General features: G+C 35.9%; 2 protein-coding genes across 3 annotated transcripts in view; one reads left to right on the plus strand and one right to left on the minus strand.

Moving 5' to 3' along the window:
• lrba (LPS-responsive vesicle trafficking, beach and anchor containing) overlaps positions 1-22,421 on the minus strand; it is an 803,145-nt gene that overhangs the window by 341,873 nt on the left and 438,851 nt on the right. For both annotated transcript variants that reach the window (XM_072256051.1, XM_072256050.1), the window contains exons 38-39: positions 19,147-19,293; positions 15,658-15,794 (exon numbers count right to left, since the gene is read on the minus strand). In XM_072256051.1, coding sequence (XP_072112152.1) covers positions 15,658-15,794; positions 19,147-19,293 — 284 coding nt within the window. The remainder of the gene's footprint in view (positions 1-15,657; positions 15,795-19,146; positions 19,294-22,421) is intronic.
• Positions 10,341-11,844, plus strand: mab21l2 (mab-21-like 2). Its single transcript, XM_072254723.1, has one exon. The coding sequence runs from the start codon at positions 10,506-10,508 to the stop codon at positions 11,583-11,585; it is 1,080 nt and encodes a 359-aa protein (XP_072110824.1). The 5' UTR covers positions 10,341-10,505; the 3' UTR covers positions 11,586-11,844.

The following is a 22,421-nucleotide window of genomic DNA, read 5'->3' on the forward strand; positions in this document are numbered from 1 at the left end:
GTTATCCTTAGGCAGTAAACAGACGTGCACTAAAAGCAAACACACAATCAGCTTTTGGTTTCTATAAAAAGTAAGAGTAGGTTGACTGGGCTATATTAAAGGTAGAAGCCAATGATTCTTTTTGAAAATGGAGGAGAAAATGTAATGTGAAGGGGAGTGGGTTTCGGTGGAAGTAAAAGGGTAACTACAGCTCTGTGGAGGAAATGGAGTCTTCCTAACATTGGAAAGGGAGAGGGAGAGAAGATGTAGAAAGTGAAGATGGATTTGGTAATGGGAGAATAATTGGTCACATGTGTACAGAGCATGGGAGAACACGTGCAGCTGGAGAAAAAGTTTGCACTAATTTGAAATGATGTTTGTAATCTAATGAAGAAATCCATTCAAGAGGACTGATGTGTTTAAAAAAAATCACAGAATAAAGCTAAGTAACAGTATTTCCAGTGAAAATGTAGTGTGCCCATAAATCACAAAAAATGGCAATTGTTGTGAATTTCTTAATGTTGCACTACAGATAAATATCTCATTTAATGTGTAACCAGTTACTTTTATGTGCAGAAAATATCAATTTGACAAATCTGATCTGAATAGATCAACACTGGAGATCATTGTTATTACTTTACTGAGATTTAAGAAACACAAGAATGAAGAAGTATTCATCACAAATTTACACAAATCATATCGTCTTTACTTCATAATGGTAACGTTGAGACCCAACACTACACTTCTGTTCTGCATCATATCCAAATAAAATTTAAACAAGTACCCATACTGATCGGTTATTTTAGGAAGTTTTTCAAAACATTTGCTCTTCTGTTTCATTTCAATCTGTCTAAGTTTTAATATTGTCAGTACAGACTAAGCACACCAGCTGGCAGTTGGTGTTACTTTTGAAATTTAAATCCTGTTCGTCCTTTCCAAGAGTAACAGTTCCAAGAAGATTTAATATCTTACACAAATGATTACATTCAATAAGAGTAACTAACTTATTTACCTGAACATCTTAAAGATGCTTTATTCAATTTTCCTATCCTCTCACAAAACAATAATGGCTCAGATTTTTGAGGAAATGCCAATAGTTCCAATTGAGATCTCCAGCGTATCCCCACATAACTGGCACAGAATTCAGGATTGTGAATGTGTACACTAACACTGAAGTCCTGATCTTGATGGCAGCTGTTCCTAACTGCACTGACTTTGGACTGAAGAAGACCAGCAGCAAAGCAAATTATAAAATTGCAACATGTGCCATATAGTGATGCTCAGAATCACGCCAAAATAATCTGTGGTATTTTAGACTCGGCAAAGACAGGGACCACATCTCCATTCATTTGAAAAGCATAGGTAGCAGAGGAGGACCACATTAAATAAATTTATTTAATTATTCAATTATTTTTAAATCCATTTAAGGAGTATAATTTTTATTTGTTTTCATTTCTTTTAAAAATTTTAACAATATAAACATGTTAATACTCAGGACATTTTTGAAAATGATTCAAAAATGTCCTAAATTTAAAACTTTCAGTTTTGGGATTTTCTCCCAGAAGGCCCTAACACTACATCAGGCTGCATAATTGAAAAGGGAATTGGATTTGTCAAAGAACTGGCCTCAGGAGAGCTACACCAAGGAAATACATGCATTTTCATAGGTCAGTATTCAGTGCAAATGACTTGGTGCTGTCTGCAAAATCAAGCCATTAATTCATTAACAAAAGCTCAACATTTCAACCTCTCCTTTGTGTCATTAAAACATAACCCGGCTTGTGCGCAAGCACAGAGAGGTTCCAGTGAACAGCCCTGCTTCTGGTTAACATCTCTTTTCAAATAGCTTAGTAAAGTTGCATGTTGTTTCATGAAAAAAATATGCAGGTAAGAGGGGTCTGATTCACTTAATACCTAAACCTGTGGCACTCTGAATTTGAGGCTGCAAAACTGGTCCTCGCACTGAAAGTGGGGCATATAGTAATATGGGATGGGAAATATTGCCAGAACTGAAAGCATTAAGAGACAAATGCAGTAGTAAAATTGGATAAACACTTCCCCAGCCTAAAAAAAATGTTTTATCATTAAAACAGTTTTTGTCATCTGCAGCTAAAATGCTGCATAATTCAAGGATATTGTTCTGTATAAAAATCATTCCTCTAATTATATTTGTGTATTCTTTTCTAACAAAAGCAGCTTTGTCAAAAACTCAAATAATGAAAGCCATTTCGCCCTTTATTCTGTACCTCACTCAGACTTTCAAATAAAATGCATTTGGTATTTTTTTTATGTGCTTGTCACAAAAAGGTCAAACAATTTATTGACCATCATTGGATACTCTATGTCAATGTTGAAGGAAATATGAGGGAAGGTTATGGCTACTGTTGTGGAGTTCATTGATAATGACATACCTGCCTTCAACAACCATTATCCATAGTACAAACTACTTAGGGATAACTGAAAAATCAATATCCTCGGAGCACTGGCTCCTGCCTTTATCCTGTTTGATTGTCAGCTCCTGTCTAGGGCCCAATCTGACAAGAAAGGGGCAGCAACTGCATGATGCCTTCAAATCATCCAATATGGAACAGAACAGTAAATTTTGCTTCCATACCCTCCTTATCAATTAGCCTTAGGTGAAGACTGTCTGTATAGTGTATGCTCTCCATTTTAAAATGAATACATGCAAACTAAACACACCACTGCCCTCAGCAGTAAACCAGGAAATCCAGTGACAGTTTAAACAAAACAGAAAGTTGTAACTGTCATAATCTGCATCACACTTTCACGCCAACAAGGGTCTTATCAGCCAGGGTAAGCCCTGGATCACATAGCTCAAGCATCCCTGAATCACCCAGTCATAAATTTTCATGCAAAGTGTGATAAAACACACAAAATAGTAATGAATTTTCAAGTTCCTTGCAAAACACACTGTACTGGGAAGCATAAAATGAGGGCAAGAAACCACGAAAGTGCTCAGAATTCTTTTAACAAGCTGAAAAGTTGTAGGTTGTGACATCTCACAGTAATTTGTGGAAGTTACCTTGTTGAAATGCATCAGTAAAACTGACTTTGAAGAGCAAAAACTATTCCAAACAGCGTAATAACTAAGACAATGACAACTTTATTTCCTATAAATAATCTAAAATTGAATGGCAGCTAGATCATAGAAATCTTTAAAATGGGAAGTTTTAATAAGTATAGGGAGGGTGAGCTCACTTTTGTAAAGGGGCACTAATTTTATACATAAACTCAAGTTCTTGAATCAAAAATTAGAAGGAGCCATGAAATAATGTTTTTTTTTTATATTCAAGAAAAGGCTTGGTATTTTTTAACAATGCACGCCTTGAGGACAAGGGAAAGAGGACAATGTCGAAAGAAAGTAAGTTCTTACTGGTCTGACCTCAAAACTAGGTCATCTTCGTCTATCCATCTTCATGGATCATTACCAAACTGATAATGCAGGTTAGAACTTTGTTTTTAACTGTTCTGAATGCTATTCAGGAACCAAATTTAGGAAATCTAGAATTAGTAGCACTCAACTAGACCAGCAGTTTCCCTCAGCTCAAATTCCCAAAAATCAGTATCCAAAAGAGAAAAATATGGAGATTAATAATTTATGAAGATGATGGGATCTGTAGCTGTCATCACTGAATGATTCTCCCACAAGTTAGGAAAGACAAAATGATGAGTCCCTAGTGTCTGGGAAATAACAGCTTTTTTTTAAAAAAGAAACTTGTATCAGCAGAGTACTGCCCCTTCATTCAGCAGCTAAATTGGTAATATGAACTCAAGCAGTAAGTTCCATAGATTTGCTAAGGAAGCCCACAGGAAAAAGATTGTATGTGGTGACATGTATGTACCCTGATAGTAAATTTTACTTTAAACTTTGAATTTTTGAATATAACTTTTCATTGCTATAATGAGTCCTTAAAAATATTCAAATTTTATCTTACCTTACTACGATAAAATGACAATAAAGTTGAATCTAATCTAATCTAAATCTAAAAGCACCACGGAAGTGTGGAGTGAAATACTAATACAATCGTTAGAGACTTTAAAAAATTATTTTTGCAGTTGCAATTTAATGACAAGCTACGCTTCTGTTAAAATGTCATGGCCTTTTGTATGAACGTCTGATAGTTAAGGCTATGGACAGTGTCCAGCCCAGCAGCCAGATCATTCTGAAGCAGTCACAGCCATAGATCAAAGATTTTCCATAAACTCCAGAATTTAGCATAAATCCCACCTACCCAGGCCTCACTGAACAGACGAGGAAGTCTGTATAAAATGAAAGCTTTTGAAATCTGTGGATAGTAAGGAAAACAGAAAGGAAAAAATCTAGAAAAATATTAACAAGAGCACTTGCAAACACTGGAATCCTACAGTAAAGAAGCTGCCTAAATGTAAAACAACCCATTTAAAAACATACATTGGGAACTTCATCATTAACAACTTTTTTTTCTTTCACAACTTATGCTGCTAAATATTTTTTCCTAGGAAAATACTTTGTTAGTATAAAACTATTAGAGAATATTTAAACCAGCCATAGTCAACAATGAAAACGTGTGCGTATATTACATTTGCTAATAGACATAACTATTAAAAGACATTATTCTTGAGAAAAAACTTATTGTAGGTTAGTAAATATTTTGTATATTTCAGTAACAGCAGCCAATGGTTTTATAAAAAGATTCAGATCTCTAATAATATTCCCAGAATAGACACAAAGATTCTGCACGCAGCAATAAAATATATTAAATTTGCGAGTTGAAAGTGATTACATAAAGATTCTGATCCTAAACAGAAAACAATTCTGTGACAATGAACAAAGTTCCAATACTATTTATACATGTCTAATTGTGTTTTGTCATCTCCTTATAAAAATTCAAAAACACAAAGACCTCTAACTTAATATAATATGAAAAATTATTATATATTTCCCCTGCTGCAAATTAGCTACTTATGACAAAAATAATCTACATTTAAATTGTTTCCATTTTTAAAAAATTACTTACTTGTTCCCAGGTTATATAAAAATTACATCCAACGTGCAAGTACAAGTGAAGTGGTTAGATAGACTACTGACAAACTAAACCATCAGACCAACAGAAGGTTGCAAATACAACATATAAAATGAAGTGACAATTGAGCCTAAATAATCTACTGAGTCATAATGAAAATTCTAAAAATTGGAGATGCTGGAAGAAGAAAAATACAAGGTGCCGGAAAATTCTCAGAAGGTCAAGCAGCATCTGTGAGAAGAGAGATAGGCTTCACATTTCAGGCCAAAGGCTCTTCTTCAAAACTGGAAAAAGAAAAATTTGCAGTTGATCAAGAGGTCAGAATTGATAAGGTACAGATATCTTGGAGAATGGCTAATGGATGAATAGAACTAGTTCAGAGTTAACATATAGGCAAAACAACGACAAGTTTATAGTGGATAAAAAAGAGATAAGCCAATGGAATGAGGGAAAAACAGAGGAATCAAACAAAGACTTAACTGAGATAAAATACAAGTCTTCCCTGATCACAGCAGAAACTGTCTTCCATTTTCACACACAATCTGTATTTCTTTTGGTTCCCTTTAGCCAATTATTGATTTTACCCCAAAACATTAAACAACTGAATATACACAGCCCTCCACAACAGAGGGTTTCAAAAGTTCACAAATGCTTCTCATAATTTTCTGATGGCCACAGTTCTAAATTCTCTAAACTGAAGAAACAAGTCTGTCAGCATCTACCTTGCCAGCCGTCACAGAATCTTTTGTTTCCATTAATTTGTCTGTAGTTCACTTGAACTCAATCCCAGCTTTTTCCTTTTAAGATAACATTCTAATTCAAAGAACTGAAGTGGTAAATGTATATTTTATTGCCAAGTATATCTTAGGAAAGGAAGACTCCATGTGGTGTGTAGGTATGGTCTCACCTAAGTGCTGCACAGCTATAGGAAGACTCCCTTACTCTTAAACTTCAGCTTAATTGTAAAAAAAATGGTTAAAATATCTTTCATCTTAATAATTGCTTTATGTATATGCATACCTTTTTCCATTTTATTCCCAGATGCAGGCAGAGCTAGAGCTACACTGATCTATGATGTTATGGTGAGGACAAAAGATGGTCCTGATGAAGCTGCAGTATGGTGGAAGCATATCCTAAATTCTTATATGACATCACGACTGTAAACAGTCCAACTCAGTTTCATTCAGCTGCCAGGGTAAGGGATTGAACTGATAACTGATAAAGATAATTTGTGCTGCTGACCAAAGACAATGTGAAACAAGCTGTCAACAAAGAGGTAGCAAAACTTTAACCCAAAAACAAATTATTCATCACTCATCACAGCTAATGCTATTCCTATTATAAGTAAATCTGCATAAGATTACTTTGTTAATTCCAAATAATACGAGATTCTGCTACAAACCCAAAGGATAAAAGCAAAAAGGAGAAATTCAATGTTTGTTACAATTATGACTTAGAGGATTCAAATACAATGAAGTAAATGATGCAGAATGATTAATACAAAGACTTTAAAGCATATATGCAGAAAAAGGTGTTTTCTCTCATTAAAGTGAACAGGATTACAATTGTCAGACAGAGGTATCTACTGAAACCATTAACCACCCTGTCAATTAAGAAAGGAATACGACATGCATTTCTAAGTAATTGTTTCAAATCTATATCTTCCCTTTAGCAATTTGATTTTCATCACTAGTGTACTGATTTACGAATGTGACAGGCTGAGAGAATAGCCTTTCTCCATACTATGATGTTTGATTTTATTGTCTTTGTGTGCATCTCTAACAGCCTTAAACATTCTTTGTTTGTTAGAATTGATTTAGTTATATTACAACCTTAATACTCAAGTATTTTAAAAACACAAAGCTAAACTTGTATGCAAGCTCAGACAAAGCACCACAACTAATTAACCGAAAATTTGTTACAAGTGCAAACGTTATGGAAATACAACAATTTGATGCTTCATGTGAAATTGTTTCACATTTTTCCATCCATTCAATTGTTCTAATGTAGCTATTCGTACCATAAATTGGTGTATGAATCATTGTGCAAACATACCGCCCATACAACAGCATTAAAGTCAAAGTAATGAATCATCACAATGCACCCAATATTTACCAAAGATTAAAGCAGATGGTATGTTACTGTACTATAAAATATTAGAATAATTTCTTTTCTGGAGTATTCTCAAAAATTACATGTCAGAAGATTGTAGAAGTATTCATACAGAGGAACCAGCTTAATAAAATGAGCACATAAATTCTAAAACCTATGAAAACAGAAAAGCAAAAAGTCGCTTGAAAATGCAAGAAAATATTTGCAGAATTACTAATAAAAGACTATAGAAGTTAAATAAGGTTAGTTTAATCCAAAAACCTTAAAAAGTTTAATCCATGATAAACAAGTAGTCACAGAATGCAAGATACTGATTTAATACTTTTTATACCCACTTTTGTGTCAGTTACTCTTAGATTCATAAAAACAGATAAATGTGCATTTAAACTGGTAAACTGGGATAATAATTCCAAGTTTTAGCGATCAAAAATTCCCAATGAAAATAGGAAGTAGGAATTCAATGTTTGATTGTTTTTCAACATCCTTACTGTTGAATAATGAAATGTCGTCAAAACAGAAGTGGTTTTAAGGTGACAATATAGGCCAAATGATTACATCCCTTTAAAGTAGCACCTCACAACTATTTATGCAACATACATTTTAACTGTTAAAGCCCAGGGTCACTGCCATAAAAATATTGATATTTCCAAACTGAATCCAAGCAAGGTTGCAGTCATATTATACTTTACTTGAAATAATTGCTCACAAAACAAAGATAAATGCCAATGTTCAAATTTCCTTCAATGATGGTTAAAAATAATTTAGTGTCATTGGTCACTTTATATTAAATGTTACCAATGACCATCACTGCTGGATTAAAATACAGCAGTAATACCGGTTAAACTGAAATAATTTGAGAAATTGAGTGTGTTGATATGTGCACATAATATGTGTGGGTCTGAGCGTGTATGGAAAGGGGTGGGAAACGAAGAAAACGGGACAGTTGCTTTGTTTACATGTAGCTTCATCTCACGCTTCTCTGGATTTCTAAGCATTTAAAGGTGCTGCTCACCCCTGCTTTAATACACACCATAAACACAGGGTAAACTAAACAAACACAATGTCGAACAACCAGAGAAAAAGTCCAGCCTGCCATAATGTATTTACTGTCAGGGAGCGGAACTACTCCTCCCCAGGCTTATTAGTTGAAGTATGATGAGAGGTGGTAAAGAGTGAATGCAGTTCAATTCACTGAGGGCTTTCAAGTACCTCTCAAGATGGAGAGATTTTTCTGCTTCTGTCTTCTTCACTCATTCTCTATAAACGGAATCCGCTTGTAGCGGCCTGACAATTTCTATTTAATGCACCCTCAAGGAAGTGCTGATGGACTCAAAAACCAACATCACACTAAGAGTGGCAAAACACTTCAATTACAGCTTCTGATGGGGTCGCCTTTAATTATTCATGCTAAGACTGCTTTCCCAGGATTTGTACCGATGACTGTTTCAAAGCAATATGGTAACAGTTCAAAGGGCAACACACCTTTAAAAAAAGAGGTTCACATTATCAATGCTTTAAAAGTATTTTTTATTTAGTTTGACGCATCAGCGTAATTCCGTGAATTTGGGGCTATTAAATGAAGTGCACTGAGCGGAGCCATTATGTACCATGGAAATCTGTAATGAAAAGTGCGATTAAGGATGGATACTTTGGTTGAAGGGCTCTTCAATTAATTGACGCTTCATGAAAACGTTGGCCTAAATCGTTTGGATGTTAGTTGCAGTATGATGAGTAACGCCCAAACATCACTGCGGAAATAAATTACAGGGACTAAAGCAAACCGGTGTAAAGAATTCGTAGCAAATTTTCTTTCGTGACCAACATTGTCTGTATATTTTAAAGCCCGTAACCCCGCATTTGAAGTGTAATTGCAGAACACCTTTAAAATCGAAAAGCACCCTTTGAAATTATTCCGCACCCGTCACTAAGTCTGCTCATTTGCGGCGTGGGTTCCAAGCACCGCCGACTGTCGTCAGCTGGAAACATTCCGCCTCGCATCTTGCAGAAACAACGTGGCTTGAAAATGTAAAACAAATAATTTTATCAGAACCTTCATAAAAACAAGTCGGTGGAAACAATTTCAGAGAAATTGAGGGAGCAAAGACAAGGTAGTTAGAAAGCGAAGGCCGTCGACCTGTTCCGGGTTAAGGGTATAGCTAGAAAGCGTGGTATCGTTACTACCAACAGAAGCTACCAGCCCATTCTGTAAGGGAACGGGAAAGAGCTCTGCTGGTTAATAAAGTTTGACCTTGATTAAAACAGCAAGTCGCTTCTCACTCAGTTCATTGCCAATATAAAATTCGTCAATGTACATTTCAACCACAAATATAAATTTTGGCCTTAAACTTTATTTTGATGCACCAATTATACATACCACTACTTCATTACCAGGCTCAAACTAAAATAAAACCTCGTTTAATGTCACATGAACGAGCACGTATTTCCAATTAAAAAAACGTTAATTGCATTTTCCGGACTACACCGATATTCACAGTAAAAGATGTAAATTGCAAACCCATCCAATGTAGCTGTCTTACGTCAGATTAATTTTGAAGTCTGTACAAAAGAGAAAACGCATTTCCAAACTACACGATACCGAATTTAAACTCTGTTTCGTCACGTTTTCATTTGCGGTCGCATTCACGATATTTAGGTACTTTAAAATAGAATTCAACGTTTAGCTTTGCTATCGATATTCTCAATTTCTGCAATTATATATCATTAGGAATGTTCCAAATGCCTATGTGCAAAATAAACATTGGTGTAAGATCGATATAAACGAGTAAATAGAGCCCGCTCCTGCCCTTGCCCCAGAGTGCAAGATGTGGCAGTCACAGCGAGTTGCCTTTTTTTTAATCTGCTGTATCCAATCTCCGAGTCCGCAATAGTCATTGGTTCCTATACTGACAGATCACCGCGGATTGGGTGAAAGTAATAGCACGTGCACGTTAGGTTCGGCCTCTCGGTGTTGAGAACGCATGCTCAGCCCGGCGGGGACCATTCATAAACTAAACTCTTACACACTTCCTGAGCGTGGGGAAAAGTGGCCATAGGAATAAAAACAGTCAAACTCGGACTGAGAGAGCGAGCAATAGAGAAATGAACGCTAACAGACAAATTTCTCCACTTTTATCGTTTCACTACAACGACAATCGCCTCTGATGTAAACAAGATATTTTGAAGAAACCAGTTACTGATTTCGGAGGATTTTGGTTGACATTTGTACTTTGTCTTTCCTCACTTTTCTCTCTCCCTCTAACCAATTAAATTCAATGCACTTGTTTCAAATTTGCGCCAGTTAAAAAGTGGGTGCCCACGGAACACCGGTAAGCGTTGGATCCATCAACCTATTGCGAGACTCCGGTGTATAGTCCGGACCTGAGTCCCAACATGATTGCGGCTCAAGCCAAGCTGGTCTATCAGCTGAACAAGTACTACAACGAGCGGTGCCAGGCTAGGAAAGCCGCGATCGCTAAGACCATTCGAGAGGTGTGTAAAGTGGTCTCCGACGTCCTTAAAGAAGTGGAAGTCCAAGAGCCTCGCTTCATCAGCTCCCTTAGCGAAATCGAAACGCGCTTCGAAGGTTTGGAAGTGATCGCTCCAACAGAATTTGAAGTGGTCCTTTACCTGAACCAAATGGGGGTCTTCAACTTCGTGGACGATGGCTCACTGCCTGGCTGCGCTGTGCTAAAACTGAGCGATGGGCGCAAGAGGAGCATGTCCCTTTGGGTCGAATTTATTACAGCTTCGGGCTATCTGTCAGCCCGGAAGATCCGATCCAGATTTCAAACCCTGGTAGCACAGGCAGTGGACAAATGCAGTTATCGAGATGTGGTGAAGATGGTGGCGGATACAAGCGAGGTAAAACTAAGAATCAGGGAGCGTTACGTGGTGCAGATCACGCCAGCTTTCAAATGCACGGGCATCTGGCCCAGGAGTGCGGCTCAGTGGCCCATGCCACATATCCCCTGGCCCGGTCCAAATCGGGTGGCCGAAGTTAAAGCTGAAGGCTTCAACCTTCTGTCCAAAGAGTGCTACTCCCTGACGGGCAAGCAGAGCTCGGCCGAGAGCGACGCTTGGGTTTTACAGTTCGGCGAAGCTGAGAACAGGCTACTGATGGGTGGCTGCAGGAAAAAGTGCTTATCCGTGTTGAAGACTTTGCGAGATCGACACCTCGAGTTGCCTGGGCAGCCCCTCAATAACTACCATATGAAGACACTACTGCTCTACGAATGCGAGAAACACCCCAGAGAAACCGATTGGGACGAGTCATGCCTCGGTGACCGCCTCAACGGCATTCTGCTCCAACTCATCTCCTGTCTCCAGTGCCGGAGATGTCCTCATTACTTTCTTCCAAACCTAGATCTTTTCCAAGGAAAGCCCCATTCCGCCCTGGAAAGCGCGGCTAAACAGACTTGGCGATTGGCAAGAGAAATCCTTACCAATGCAAAAAGCCTCGATAAACTATAGTAGATCTTGCATTCCCAGCAAACCGATTTCAACGATTATTGCAAGGCACAAAAAATGAACTTACTAGATGATTAAAACAAAATACTTTAAAAGAAGCAAACGGACTTGACGTGAAACAGATTCAAGGTACATTTTAAACTAAGTGTGACTGTTTTGTTTAGATGTTGTCAACCTGTGAGGAACCTTTATTTAAGTATGCACCGTCTTTTAAAGGCCAAGAGAATTTCAGTTGTGAAATGTATTTTGCGTGCCAACCCCGTTTCCCCTAAAAGAAACATGTAATAATGGTAATAAAATTATTTACCCTTACCTGCACTTTTTGTCAGTTAATTAACATCCAAATAGATTTGTTTGGTTATATCAGATTTTATTGTGCTTCTGAAATGGTTATTTCAATTACATTTTCTCCCGCAACATATCTAGGAAAAAATATATAAAATGGCCTCTCTCAATCTTACCGACTTTTTAACTCCAAGAATTTAGGGAATGTTAATGATTCGATTTCCTCCATATCAATTCAATTAATGCAGTTTATATCTAATACAATAATTAAAATGGGTATAATAAATCTTTTATCCCTCTTTTTAATATGCAGCATCTAGTTATTTAGGAATTATTCCAGAAGTTTTATGCTATCAGTAAATATTACAGAACGGCATGAAGCAATAGTTAAAGACATCACAGCGGATTTACATTCAGGAGGCTCCGCAGTCGCGACTGCGAAGGTTTTAAAACACTAGCTTTTCTTGTTGTTCGAAGATAGTCAAGTAGTTTTAAAGTTGGAGCTGAATTAAGAAGGAGAGTCATCAGTGAGGCTGCAGCTGTACAGTTTGGAAAAAAAACATGGTAAAAACACCCCACAACAGAGCCACTAAAACGGTTATTTCGTTGGTATTGAAATGCCGGCGAAACTGCAATATCTACAAAATAAGCATCTTTAATAATGGCGCCAGTGAACAAATGCAGTCAACAAGGCCGAATCCTTCTAGTTGGGTCTTTATTCTTACAAAAAGAGCCTTACATTGTCGGTGGTTACACGGAAAAGTGTAAACATTAAGTATTTTTACTAAAGAAATGAAAAATGAAAACTAATTCACCACTATTACGGCGCGATGAGTAATTTGATATTACACGCAATACAGGCGCGGCGAATTAATTCTAATGTTACAGCTCTATTATACCGTCCCACAGGTGTATTGATTACAAAAAACATCGGACTACGATCACCTCAAGGAACATTTGAATTATGGAAACGTTGGCACAGTATATTAAGCGATCAAAATTACAGCTAACCACGTTACAACCCAAATACTTGTCTTAAATATAGTAATAAATGATATAAATACAATGAACTTATTAAAATGATTTACTAATTGGCGAAAGGTCGGGGATATCGTTTAATACGACAAAGTTCTAAAATGATCGAGGTTTATAAAACGAAGATTCATATTGAAATTTGATCACAGCGATTACCGCCTTAAATTCGGGTTTCAAGATTATTGACATTCCGACGTCTGACTAATTTAAGACTTCACCCTAAAACGTTTACGATATTAAAAACTGAGAAAGGGCAGTCTTATTTTTTTTTTAACTGAATTACGTTTCCTTGTGTCAAAGGATCAACAAATGGGTAAACTTGTCAGAAATGTGCTTATTTCGTCTGATTTCATGGAAGTGTTGCTACACAAGCAAAGGCCGTTTTGTGGCCTTTCAAAAAAAACGAATCATTTATAAATTTGGCCATTCAACAGGCGTCAGAACTTGTCTTATCCCAGTTATGCAGCTACTGTCGGTAATTAAAACACCAAACTGGTGTAAATGTGAAGCCTGAGGTTATCTGCAAATCTTATCAGACTTGGATCTGCTAAAAGCTTGTCAGTCTGTTTTGGTTTCTGGTGTTACAAACAACAGCCTTTTTTTACATGTTCAAAACGTCACGGTGGTGAAGCAAGGGGGACCCTGCTTTGCGAATGTGCTTCAAGACATCATAGTTAAACATTACAATTCAATTTTTATATTGGTGTTCCGTGAGTTTCTCCTAACTACAATGAAATTAAGCCATCCTGATGACTGTAAAGCAGGATTACTATTTTACTACGTATTCCAACGGAGCAGGAAGGGCGCTGTGCACTTCATTTTAAATATTGGCTATATGCATGATTGAAGCTCATCTTGCGTTGTTATGTAAATTTCATCTGAAATCCAATTTAGATACAGCCAGGAAGACAGAGAAAAAAATATCAATTACAACTTATCTCTGGAGCTGAGTTGTTAACTTCTCTTTCGACGATATGAACATTAAATTTTAGAAACAAAGGAAACAAACGAACGTGTCACAAAATATATGTCCCACTATGAAAATAGAGTATTACTTCAGGATGAACGGAGACGCTAGAGTTCTTTCAGGCTCTTAAGAATATTTCTACTTTTCTAAGTTGCACACGTACACGTTCTCCCTCAAACCATAAGGTAAATTAATGCATGCATTAAGAAATGATACAATAAGCATCAATAATGATCTTTGTGACATTAGACCCTTAAAAACAGGTGTCATCTTAGAAAGATTTTTCTAAAATAATAGCCATTTCTTCCAAAGAGTAACAAGGAAAGATTTCAAAATTAGCTCTCTACCCCAATAGTTTATACTTCAGCCAGCGTGTTCTACTAAACATGCCAATTTATGTGTGTGTGTGTGTGGCGGGGGGGGGGGGATATGAAATACCGCAACACTTAGGCTAAATCTCAAACGTCATTGCTTCAGCCCGTGCAGCGTACAAGCTAAATAATCAAATGAATTTCAAAGGTATTATTTTCATTATTTGAGGTAACATTTATCATTATTTCGCGAGTTAACAGACTTCCTATTTGACAACCCCCAAAGTAGACAATACAAAACTACCTGTGACCTTGCATAATAAACTTAAACATTTGCAATAGAAAGGTGCTTCTCCTAACTAAAACGATACAAGGTATAATTTTCAAATCTAAATGAAGCTCAGTCGTTTAACAACCATTCTCCTCCCAAAATTAAGCACGTTAAATACTTTAAAAAATCAATCATGAGACTAAGCACCACTAACATACCAGTACGTTTCAAATCGCAAAATCCATGATGCTGTTTGTTTCTAGAAAACCAAACGAAGACACAAAATGGAATAGGGCTCCAAAATGACTAGAATAAATAATGCGCAGATGCCAACTATATTAAAAAAGATCCCTTGTGCCATGCAGTATTTCGCATTTTCATAAACCATAATCAGTGCTCATGCTTTTACAAAATGGAATACGTACTAATAATCAGAAGGTCGATACAATAAAATTAATTTTAAATTGATATATTAGAAACACGCATTTTATTCTTGTTATTGTCAGTCTCTTCCCACCACGCCGTTTAATTTTAAGTCAATGAACAGAAACAGCCTTAAAATGAGAAAGATGACATTAATATTTGCTAAGAATTAAAATACCTTATGTTTTCGCGAAACCACATTTTATTGCGTTTGTTAGGTGCATAAAATTCCAGAGGAACTTCAAGTATTTTAAGGATCGAAATGGTAACTACTGCTAAATATTAATGCAAGTAAAGTTTACAAACTCTGGATTTATTTGTCATTGGATATTAGAAACTTTTTTTCATTCGCGATAAATACTTTTTTCTCAAATCAGTAACAACACTTAAAACTTATGACCGGTAAAAAGAAGTTTTTTTTCCCCAAAAATAAAAACTAATAATTTCACGTACTCCGTTTTTGCAGACCGCTGAAACATTTGAAAGGTTTCAAAAACTAGCAAAAGTGACGATATAGACTTTAAAAGTTGTACATTTTACAGATGGAATAGACCGACATGCGTGGAATCAGAATATATTAAATACACCTTGCAGTTTTAACATGTGCACGCACGAAAACAATCTTAATTATTTAATAGCAACATTATTTCGAAAAGCGAGAGATTGTTAATTTCACAGTTTTGTTATTGTTGAATGAATGTAAAATATTCTGCTCTCTGACGTATCTGGTATATTTAAGAGCTGTTACTTAAACTCTTCCCAAATATATCTATGGCCCCTTACCTTGGGGTCCAGTTTTTTATAACTGGGATCTTCGTCGTCCACTTCAAAGTACAGCTCGGAAGAGGTGATTGACAACGTCCCCTTAGCGACTACAGCTGGAGCTATAAGTTGGGCAGCCGTGGTCAAATTCACAGGTCCTAGAAATAGGTGATCAAGATAGCTTACTAACATCTTTTGGTTTCATGCAGACCAAGTGAATAAAACTTAATTAAAATACGTTTTTTCCAGCAAATTTAGTTAGACAGTAAGAAAAACATGCACAAACAAATCTGAAAATGAAACCAGTTACGATACACCTCTATTTGCATTGCAAGATTGATGTGTTAGCCATTAAACGTTGTCGATGTCGCGCTTCTGGAATAGTTTCAGTTTTCTTTTCTAACGGAATTCGCTGCAATTATAATCTCTCGGTTTACTCATTCTGGTTTAATGCCCCGAAGGATAATTAGTTACGAGGGTTTTCAAACGTTTACTAGTGCTCAACACTCGTGTAACTGCTACTAAAATTGTATGAAATGTAATATATTTTTTAAATCATACATTAAAATAAAACAACAGAACAGCTACTGAAGAGTAACACTATAATTCTTACTCCTGTATTTATGTATGCATGGATGTAATGCATGCAAGCATGCATGCAGTGTAGCTTTTATGAGAATTGCCGTTGTTTTGATGTACTGGGAATCCACATTGCACAGCTGCTCGGCTGGTTTATGCTTGAGTGCATTTCGTTGTAACAATCACGAAGTACAATGGGATTTCGAGAAAGATTATCATTTCGCAACAAGAGCACTGGGGCATTAGCTGTAAACATACAAAACTGATAGGTTTTGTCTGATATGCTCCAAATGACATAACTATGAAAGTTATGTTAAAGAAACGGTGCCGGGAAAAGGTAGATATAATAATGGCAACCCAATTAGGTCAGGATTTTCTTTTTAGGTAGGAAGTAATTTACACGTTTACACACAATCGGAAACCACTATTTGGTCCTACGTTTATTTTTAAGCTTTGATTTAGGAAACATAAACTATCTCTGACTATGGTGATTGATTTCGTGAAATTTAATGAATACAATACAACCTTCGGTAACACTTTAATAGAAATTCACGAAATGAAAATGAATCCTTGGGCCATTTCTCATATTTCGACGTGCAGATTTCAGAAGCGCTAAACTTTACCACCAGGCTAACTGTTCTACATTGAATATTTACATACATATATATTATATAAGCGACATCAGATCAGGTTCACCCGTCCAAGTGGTGGAGGTAATCATTCTGTGAGTAATTGCCAAAAAATTTTCAAATTAATTGTCATTTTCATTGATTGCTTAGACCCGAGTAGTCTTTAATCTCTCATCAATCTTAATGTATGCCACCTCGACAATAGCGGGCGATTCTCATGTGAGATTAGAGCAGGATTTGCCCTCTATTCCCAGTCTACAATATACTTGGTTTGCAGATGGTCAGTAGAGAGATACAAAACCGCCTTGATTTCCCCAAGCTCTTTCAAAAGTGGATGGAATCACCATCTCGTGTTCTCTGCCGTCTCTCAGAGACCTTAATACATTAACATGTAATACAGGAGAGAAATAACATTTTTCAATCATGGTGAGACATTCAATTACAATGAGAACACAGCAGCCATCTGCAATAATCTGGCAATGCGCACAGCCCATGGGCTCTTATAGGAGACCCCAGATAACTTTCAGTTAATTTTCACTACAGACTTTATTAGAAAGGATTACTGCTTAATCCTATTCCCAATGTCAAGATTTCATAATTAAACTCTAATCTCTCCGCACTGTTGCGAATATCTGCGCTGTATAGGAAGCTTGCTACATCGCAAAACAATTTCACACTTGTTACATTAGACGGAGGGATTGAAAAGGTTTAAATGCTAAATGCTGTTATTTATGGCAACATCTATAGGTGAAATAATTGTAAAAGAACATCTCCAAAATGAGACGATATGCAATGGATTAACGTGGCCGTTTCTGTTTCTGCTGTGATAAAAAGAATCCCAAGTACATATTATTTCCAAGATACATTAAAGCACAGCAATGCATTTGATATTTATTTTTCCTTTAAATGTGAATGCCATAAATTTGATTTCAAGCATCGTTTTCACCATATATCAAAATGCTAAGAAATTGTTAACCCCATTAACGCTTTCGAAACATTTTCATCTTTACCACACGACGCCAAACTCCCTTTGGTTCAGGATAAGCAGCGCCCAACGATCCAGGCATTTCCCCCGAAAAGAGTTATAGGGGATATTATCCAAACCCATTCCACCCTTTCCAAACAGTGACAGTAACCCCTTTCGAAAACCATTCTTCTTGACGGAACATTCCACCTCCCAAGTCCCTCCCTGCGGCGGATATCCCATTCTTTCTCCAGCGCAGTTAGTTATCCTTTCCAATTTAAATGCAGTGATGTACGAGTTTTCTTCTCATTCTAGCAAGATCATAGGTAGCAACAATCGTCGCCAACAAATTCTGTGAGAGAAGCGTTTTGGTCGCCTCGTATGAAGGTACCTGAAAGAATGTGATATCTCTGCGCATACTAAAAAAAAACATCTTTTGTATTCCTTAGAAACCTTCCGACCAACCTCGCATTTGTCCCAAGCAAATCAAGAAGCAACTGCATTAATTTAAACTCTCCTGCGATCCGAACTAAATTATTTAATTATCGACATTATTTCCCTTATTTGATTGGCGCTAGACACAACTCCGTATATAATTGATGAAAATGAAGAATGTTAAAAGACAACAGACATCAGATACAAAGGGCAATTTCATAATTAAGGTATTAGTTTTGATATTAAACAGCTAAAGAAAAAACTATGCTGGAATTAGGATCCACTTCGATTTTACAGAGGGTAACTTGCAAATATAATTTTATAATCGATTTTAATGCTCACATTTTGCGGTTTGATGGTTCTTCGCCATATTTTGAACATCAGATTTGAGCAAAATTAATTGTACTTTACAGTGATTGATTCTCTATAGTACCAACAGAGTGAGGTAAATATTACCTGCTTATATATACACAATGTGTGAATCTGAAACTTGTACCCTTTTCATGAATTTTTTTGCAAGACTGCTCTTGAAAAGTTGGAACTCAGCCCCAAACATAGACTTATGTTATAGGCAGTAAGACGTAAATTAGTAATGTCGTTTTAGGCACTTGGAAAAAAAGAACCTTCATGTCAAGTCATTTTATTCCAAACTTTTCAAGGTGGCTAGAAATGAAGTGGAAGAAAACAAACTAAAAACACAGAAAAATATGAAACGCCAAATGCTCATGTAATGTTGGAGTTTTTCATTCAATTTCGAGGGGAAAATGGTATTTTATTGGCTTCATTAGAATTAAGTCAAATTATCACTGTCTCAACAAAAGTCTCTGCACTGAACGAGTGAAATTATATAAGGAGTTTTAGTTGTAACGTTAGGCTGGTGTAAAGAAAGACAAATTATTTTACCCGCCATGTTATCAATCTCCTTCTCTTCCAGTGAAGTGATGGTATCATCGTCTCCCTCCAGCACCATTTCGCTCTCGGAGTTCCGGCTGCTCACTGCTGGAGCCCGAATGGACTGCCTGCCTTTAACGAGCACATCATCTTCAGAACCTGCCAACACACACAGCAGAGACCGGTGAGAAACTAAGCAAGATCGGCCCGAAGAGGATCGCTGTTAAAAATCAAACACAGTGTGCAAAAGAAATTGCTTATAGGCGATTGCCCCAACATTTCCTTTCCACCATTCCAGTTTCATATTGTTACTGGAAGCTGCAAATGTTCTGCGCATTTTTACAACTAATAATACTGATGTAAATATAAAAGGTTGCTCGTATTTGATGTTTAGTTTTCACTGTGGTATCTCTTATCGTATTGATAAACGCATTCAAATATACAACTTGTAACTTTCCACTGTATATGGAAAATCTGGTCACTGAAGTACAATTTCGAGGAGAACGGTTAAATCACAATGCATCTTCATTTCTTACAAACACCGATGCTAATGGACGTTCTTATAAAAATAATCACTCGCAATTCGCAAAAGTATCAAGGCAAGATAAAGTGAGTAACAGTTATTTCATACATGCAGAAGTATAACAATATTTCCTATTTTAATTACATAAGTTTATCTCTTTACTCCAGGTAATATTTAATGTGCACAACTAAAGCCAATACGTTGTGAAGAGTGTTCGATTTCAAAGCTGCCCTGTAACACAGAGTTCCTTGGAACAAATCACCGAAAAACAATGAAGACCTTTTTTCCCGCAGTTATTTTCAAATTCATCAACTCCATTTGATAAGTTTATACTTTTTGGACTTCCGATTTCAAAAACAAGAAATAAAAACAATTCAACATTACGGGTATTAAGGGGAAAAGTTCGCCGACAATATTTAGAATGGAGCAACACTTAGAATTATTTATTGCTCTTTTTGGCAAAATCTGAAACCAAACTTCTGACTAACTCCAGACCGTACTAATTCAAGGTAAATGGCACAACTCAGAATGATGATTGAAATAATACTTCCATATTAATACGCGGAAGTAAACCTTTCTTGGGTTAAATAATTTCACGTAGCTCAAAAGACGATTATAGGTAAAGATATAGTTCTCAACATCTACCAGAGGAAACTTTTTTTTCATTGATGCAATATAAGACTGAATTTTAATCGATATAATTAAATATTTTAATGAATTATGTTCGTGCAGCGTTTTTAACCGTCTACTTAAATGCAGACTTGATACCCTTCAGTTTTATAAGCCCTTGAGCTAAAAGGTGTTCAAAACATTTAGGTTTCCCATATTATAATTAATAATCAGGAATTAAAATTATGCCCCTAAAACATAGATTTCCCATCTACAGTTTAATGGTCATTACTGAAATAACTATTTGGGTGCTTTCTTGCCTTTGAATTTGAAAGTTCCAAAAAAGTACTGAAAAGTTTGCTGGATATAGTTCAGAAGCCCTTTATATGTCTGAATAATACACCCTTTGGGAATTTAGACACTCCTCTTAAAAAAGCTCACAATTTCAGAAATACAATTACCATAATTTGATTAACAGCACAACCACAAAATTTCAAAATTCATAAATACACCCATATTCTGTAACTGAATTCTATATATGGAAATTTTCTTCATATCCGTCCTTTAACCTCTAACATTACCAGCTTTTTATACATATACTTTATTTTTATATAATTCTTTATATTTAATAATTGTTGAAAATGTTTTTTTTTGTTGTATGTCCTGTCCTGACTAACACCACCTCAAATTCTTAATTCATGTAAGTAAATGCATATGGTGAATAAAGCTGATCCATTGATCCTTGAAAGTGGGATGACCAATATTTCGCAAGACTAGATCACATTTCCACTTCTTTCAAACACTATTTACATTTCTAAAGTCCCTACAATAATAATTTTCAAGGATGACATAAGAACAACCATTACATAATGAAATGTTTCAAAAATCCACAACACATATATTTTCCTCCGTATATATATTACTCATCAAGTTTATTAAAAGGCCTCCCTTCAATTTTACATTTAATGCCAACTTTTCTAAAGGAACAAACACAAATGTTTCAACATGACTTCATGCAAGAGCTATTAGACTCCTTATTAAAATATCAAATATTTAGCAATATGCTACTCTACTGCAAATTAAATATAAGAACAATCAAATGAATTAACTGCTTTCCAGTATGGGTTCTTGATAGACCAAGCATACTCATTAGAGAAATACAAGGCTTTATGTCTGAGATATTTGTCTTTCATTAGGTTATGCAGTATTCATATATTATTACAAGCAAAAGATATGTATTTATCAGCACCAGATGGCCATATAATTATTTTAAAAGTTAAGCATAGTTAAATTATATTTTAATATTAATATTATGTTCAATCATAGATTCTCCATTAAATTTTTAAAAATGTCACTCCTGATTTGCTTAACTCCAGTTAAGTTGATGCATGAAACATGGGACCAGTTTTTCAAATAATGTCAAACCACTTGTTGGAAACCAAAGTATTTCTAAAGTCAGCCCTGATGCATTAATGTAAAATAGTTCTCCAAAATGTTTGTTCTACAGAAAATATAGTACTATTTTTACCATTATGAAATAGCTCTATAAATAGGAAAGCAAACAATACAAATCTATTTTATATCAGTTATTTGACCCAGTTCATTTTGGTGTGGCAAAGCTGTAGTTATTTCACTCAAAGCCATGCTTACCATAAATAAACTAAATTGGATTGTGATCTCAGGAAACAAAACAATTCAATTATTTAGTATACTACAGTAATGCAATCCCTTGTGGCATGCTAAATCAGTCATGTTTCAAATTTGTTTTCAAGTACAAAGCAGTTCTTTTTCTGCAGTACTTCACAGCTTTCAGGTATGTATCAGAATATGATCTGCCTCATTGACATCTTAAATTGTCTCCAAAAGTTTACTCAGTTGCAATATTAGCAATAAAAAATTAAGCAATTCATAAAAGAATCATCAAATGTCTGAGTGAAAAAGAGAATAAGGCCAAAACTCTAACCCAGAGGCATGAAACCAAACTAATTAGTTTGTGCAGGGAAGACAAATCATCCATTATCTTTGTGAATTGTTAATACAAAGATCATAAGACCATAAGACAAAGGAGCAGAAGTCAGCCATTCGGCCTATTGAGTCTTCTCCGCCATTCTATCATGAGCTGATCCAATTGCCCTTTTAGTCCCACTCCTCCGCC

This window comes from Mobula birostris, chromosome 4 (genome assembly GCF_030028105.1).
Source record: "Mobula birostris isolate sMobBir1 chromosome 4, sMobBir1.hap1, whole genome shotgun sequence".
NCBI lineage: Eukaryota > Metazoa > Chordata > Chondrichthyes > Myliobatiformes > Myliobatidae > Mobula > Mobula birostris.

Bases quoted from the DNA above. Each gene is read 5' to 3' on its own strand.
- mab21l2 (XM_072254723.1), top strand. From the start codon at position 10,506: ATGATTGCGGCTCAAGCCAAGCTGGTCTATCAGCTGAACAAGTACTAC.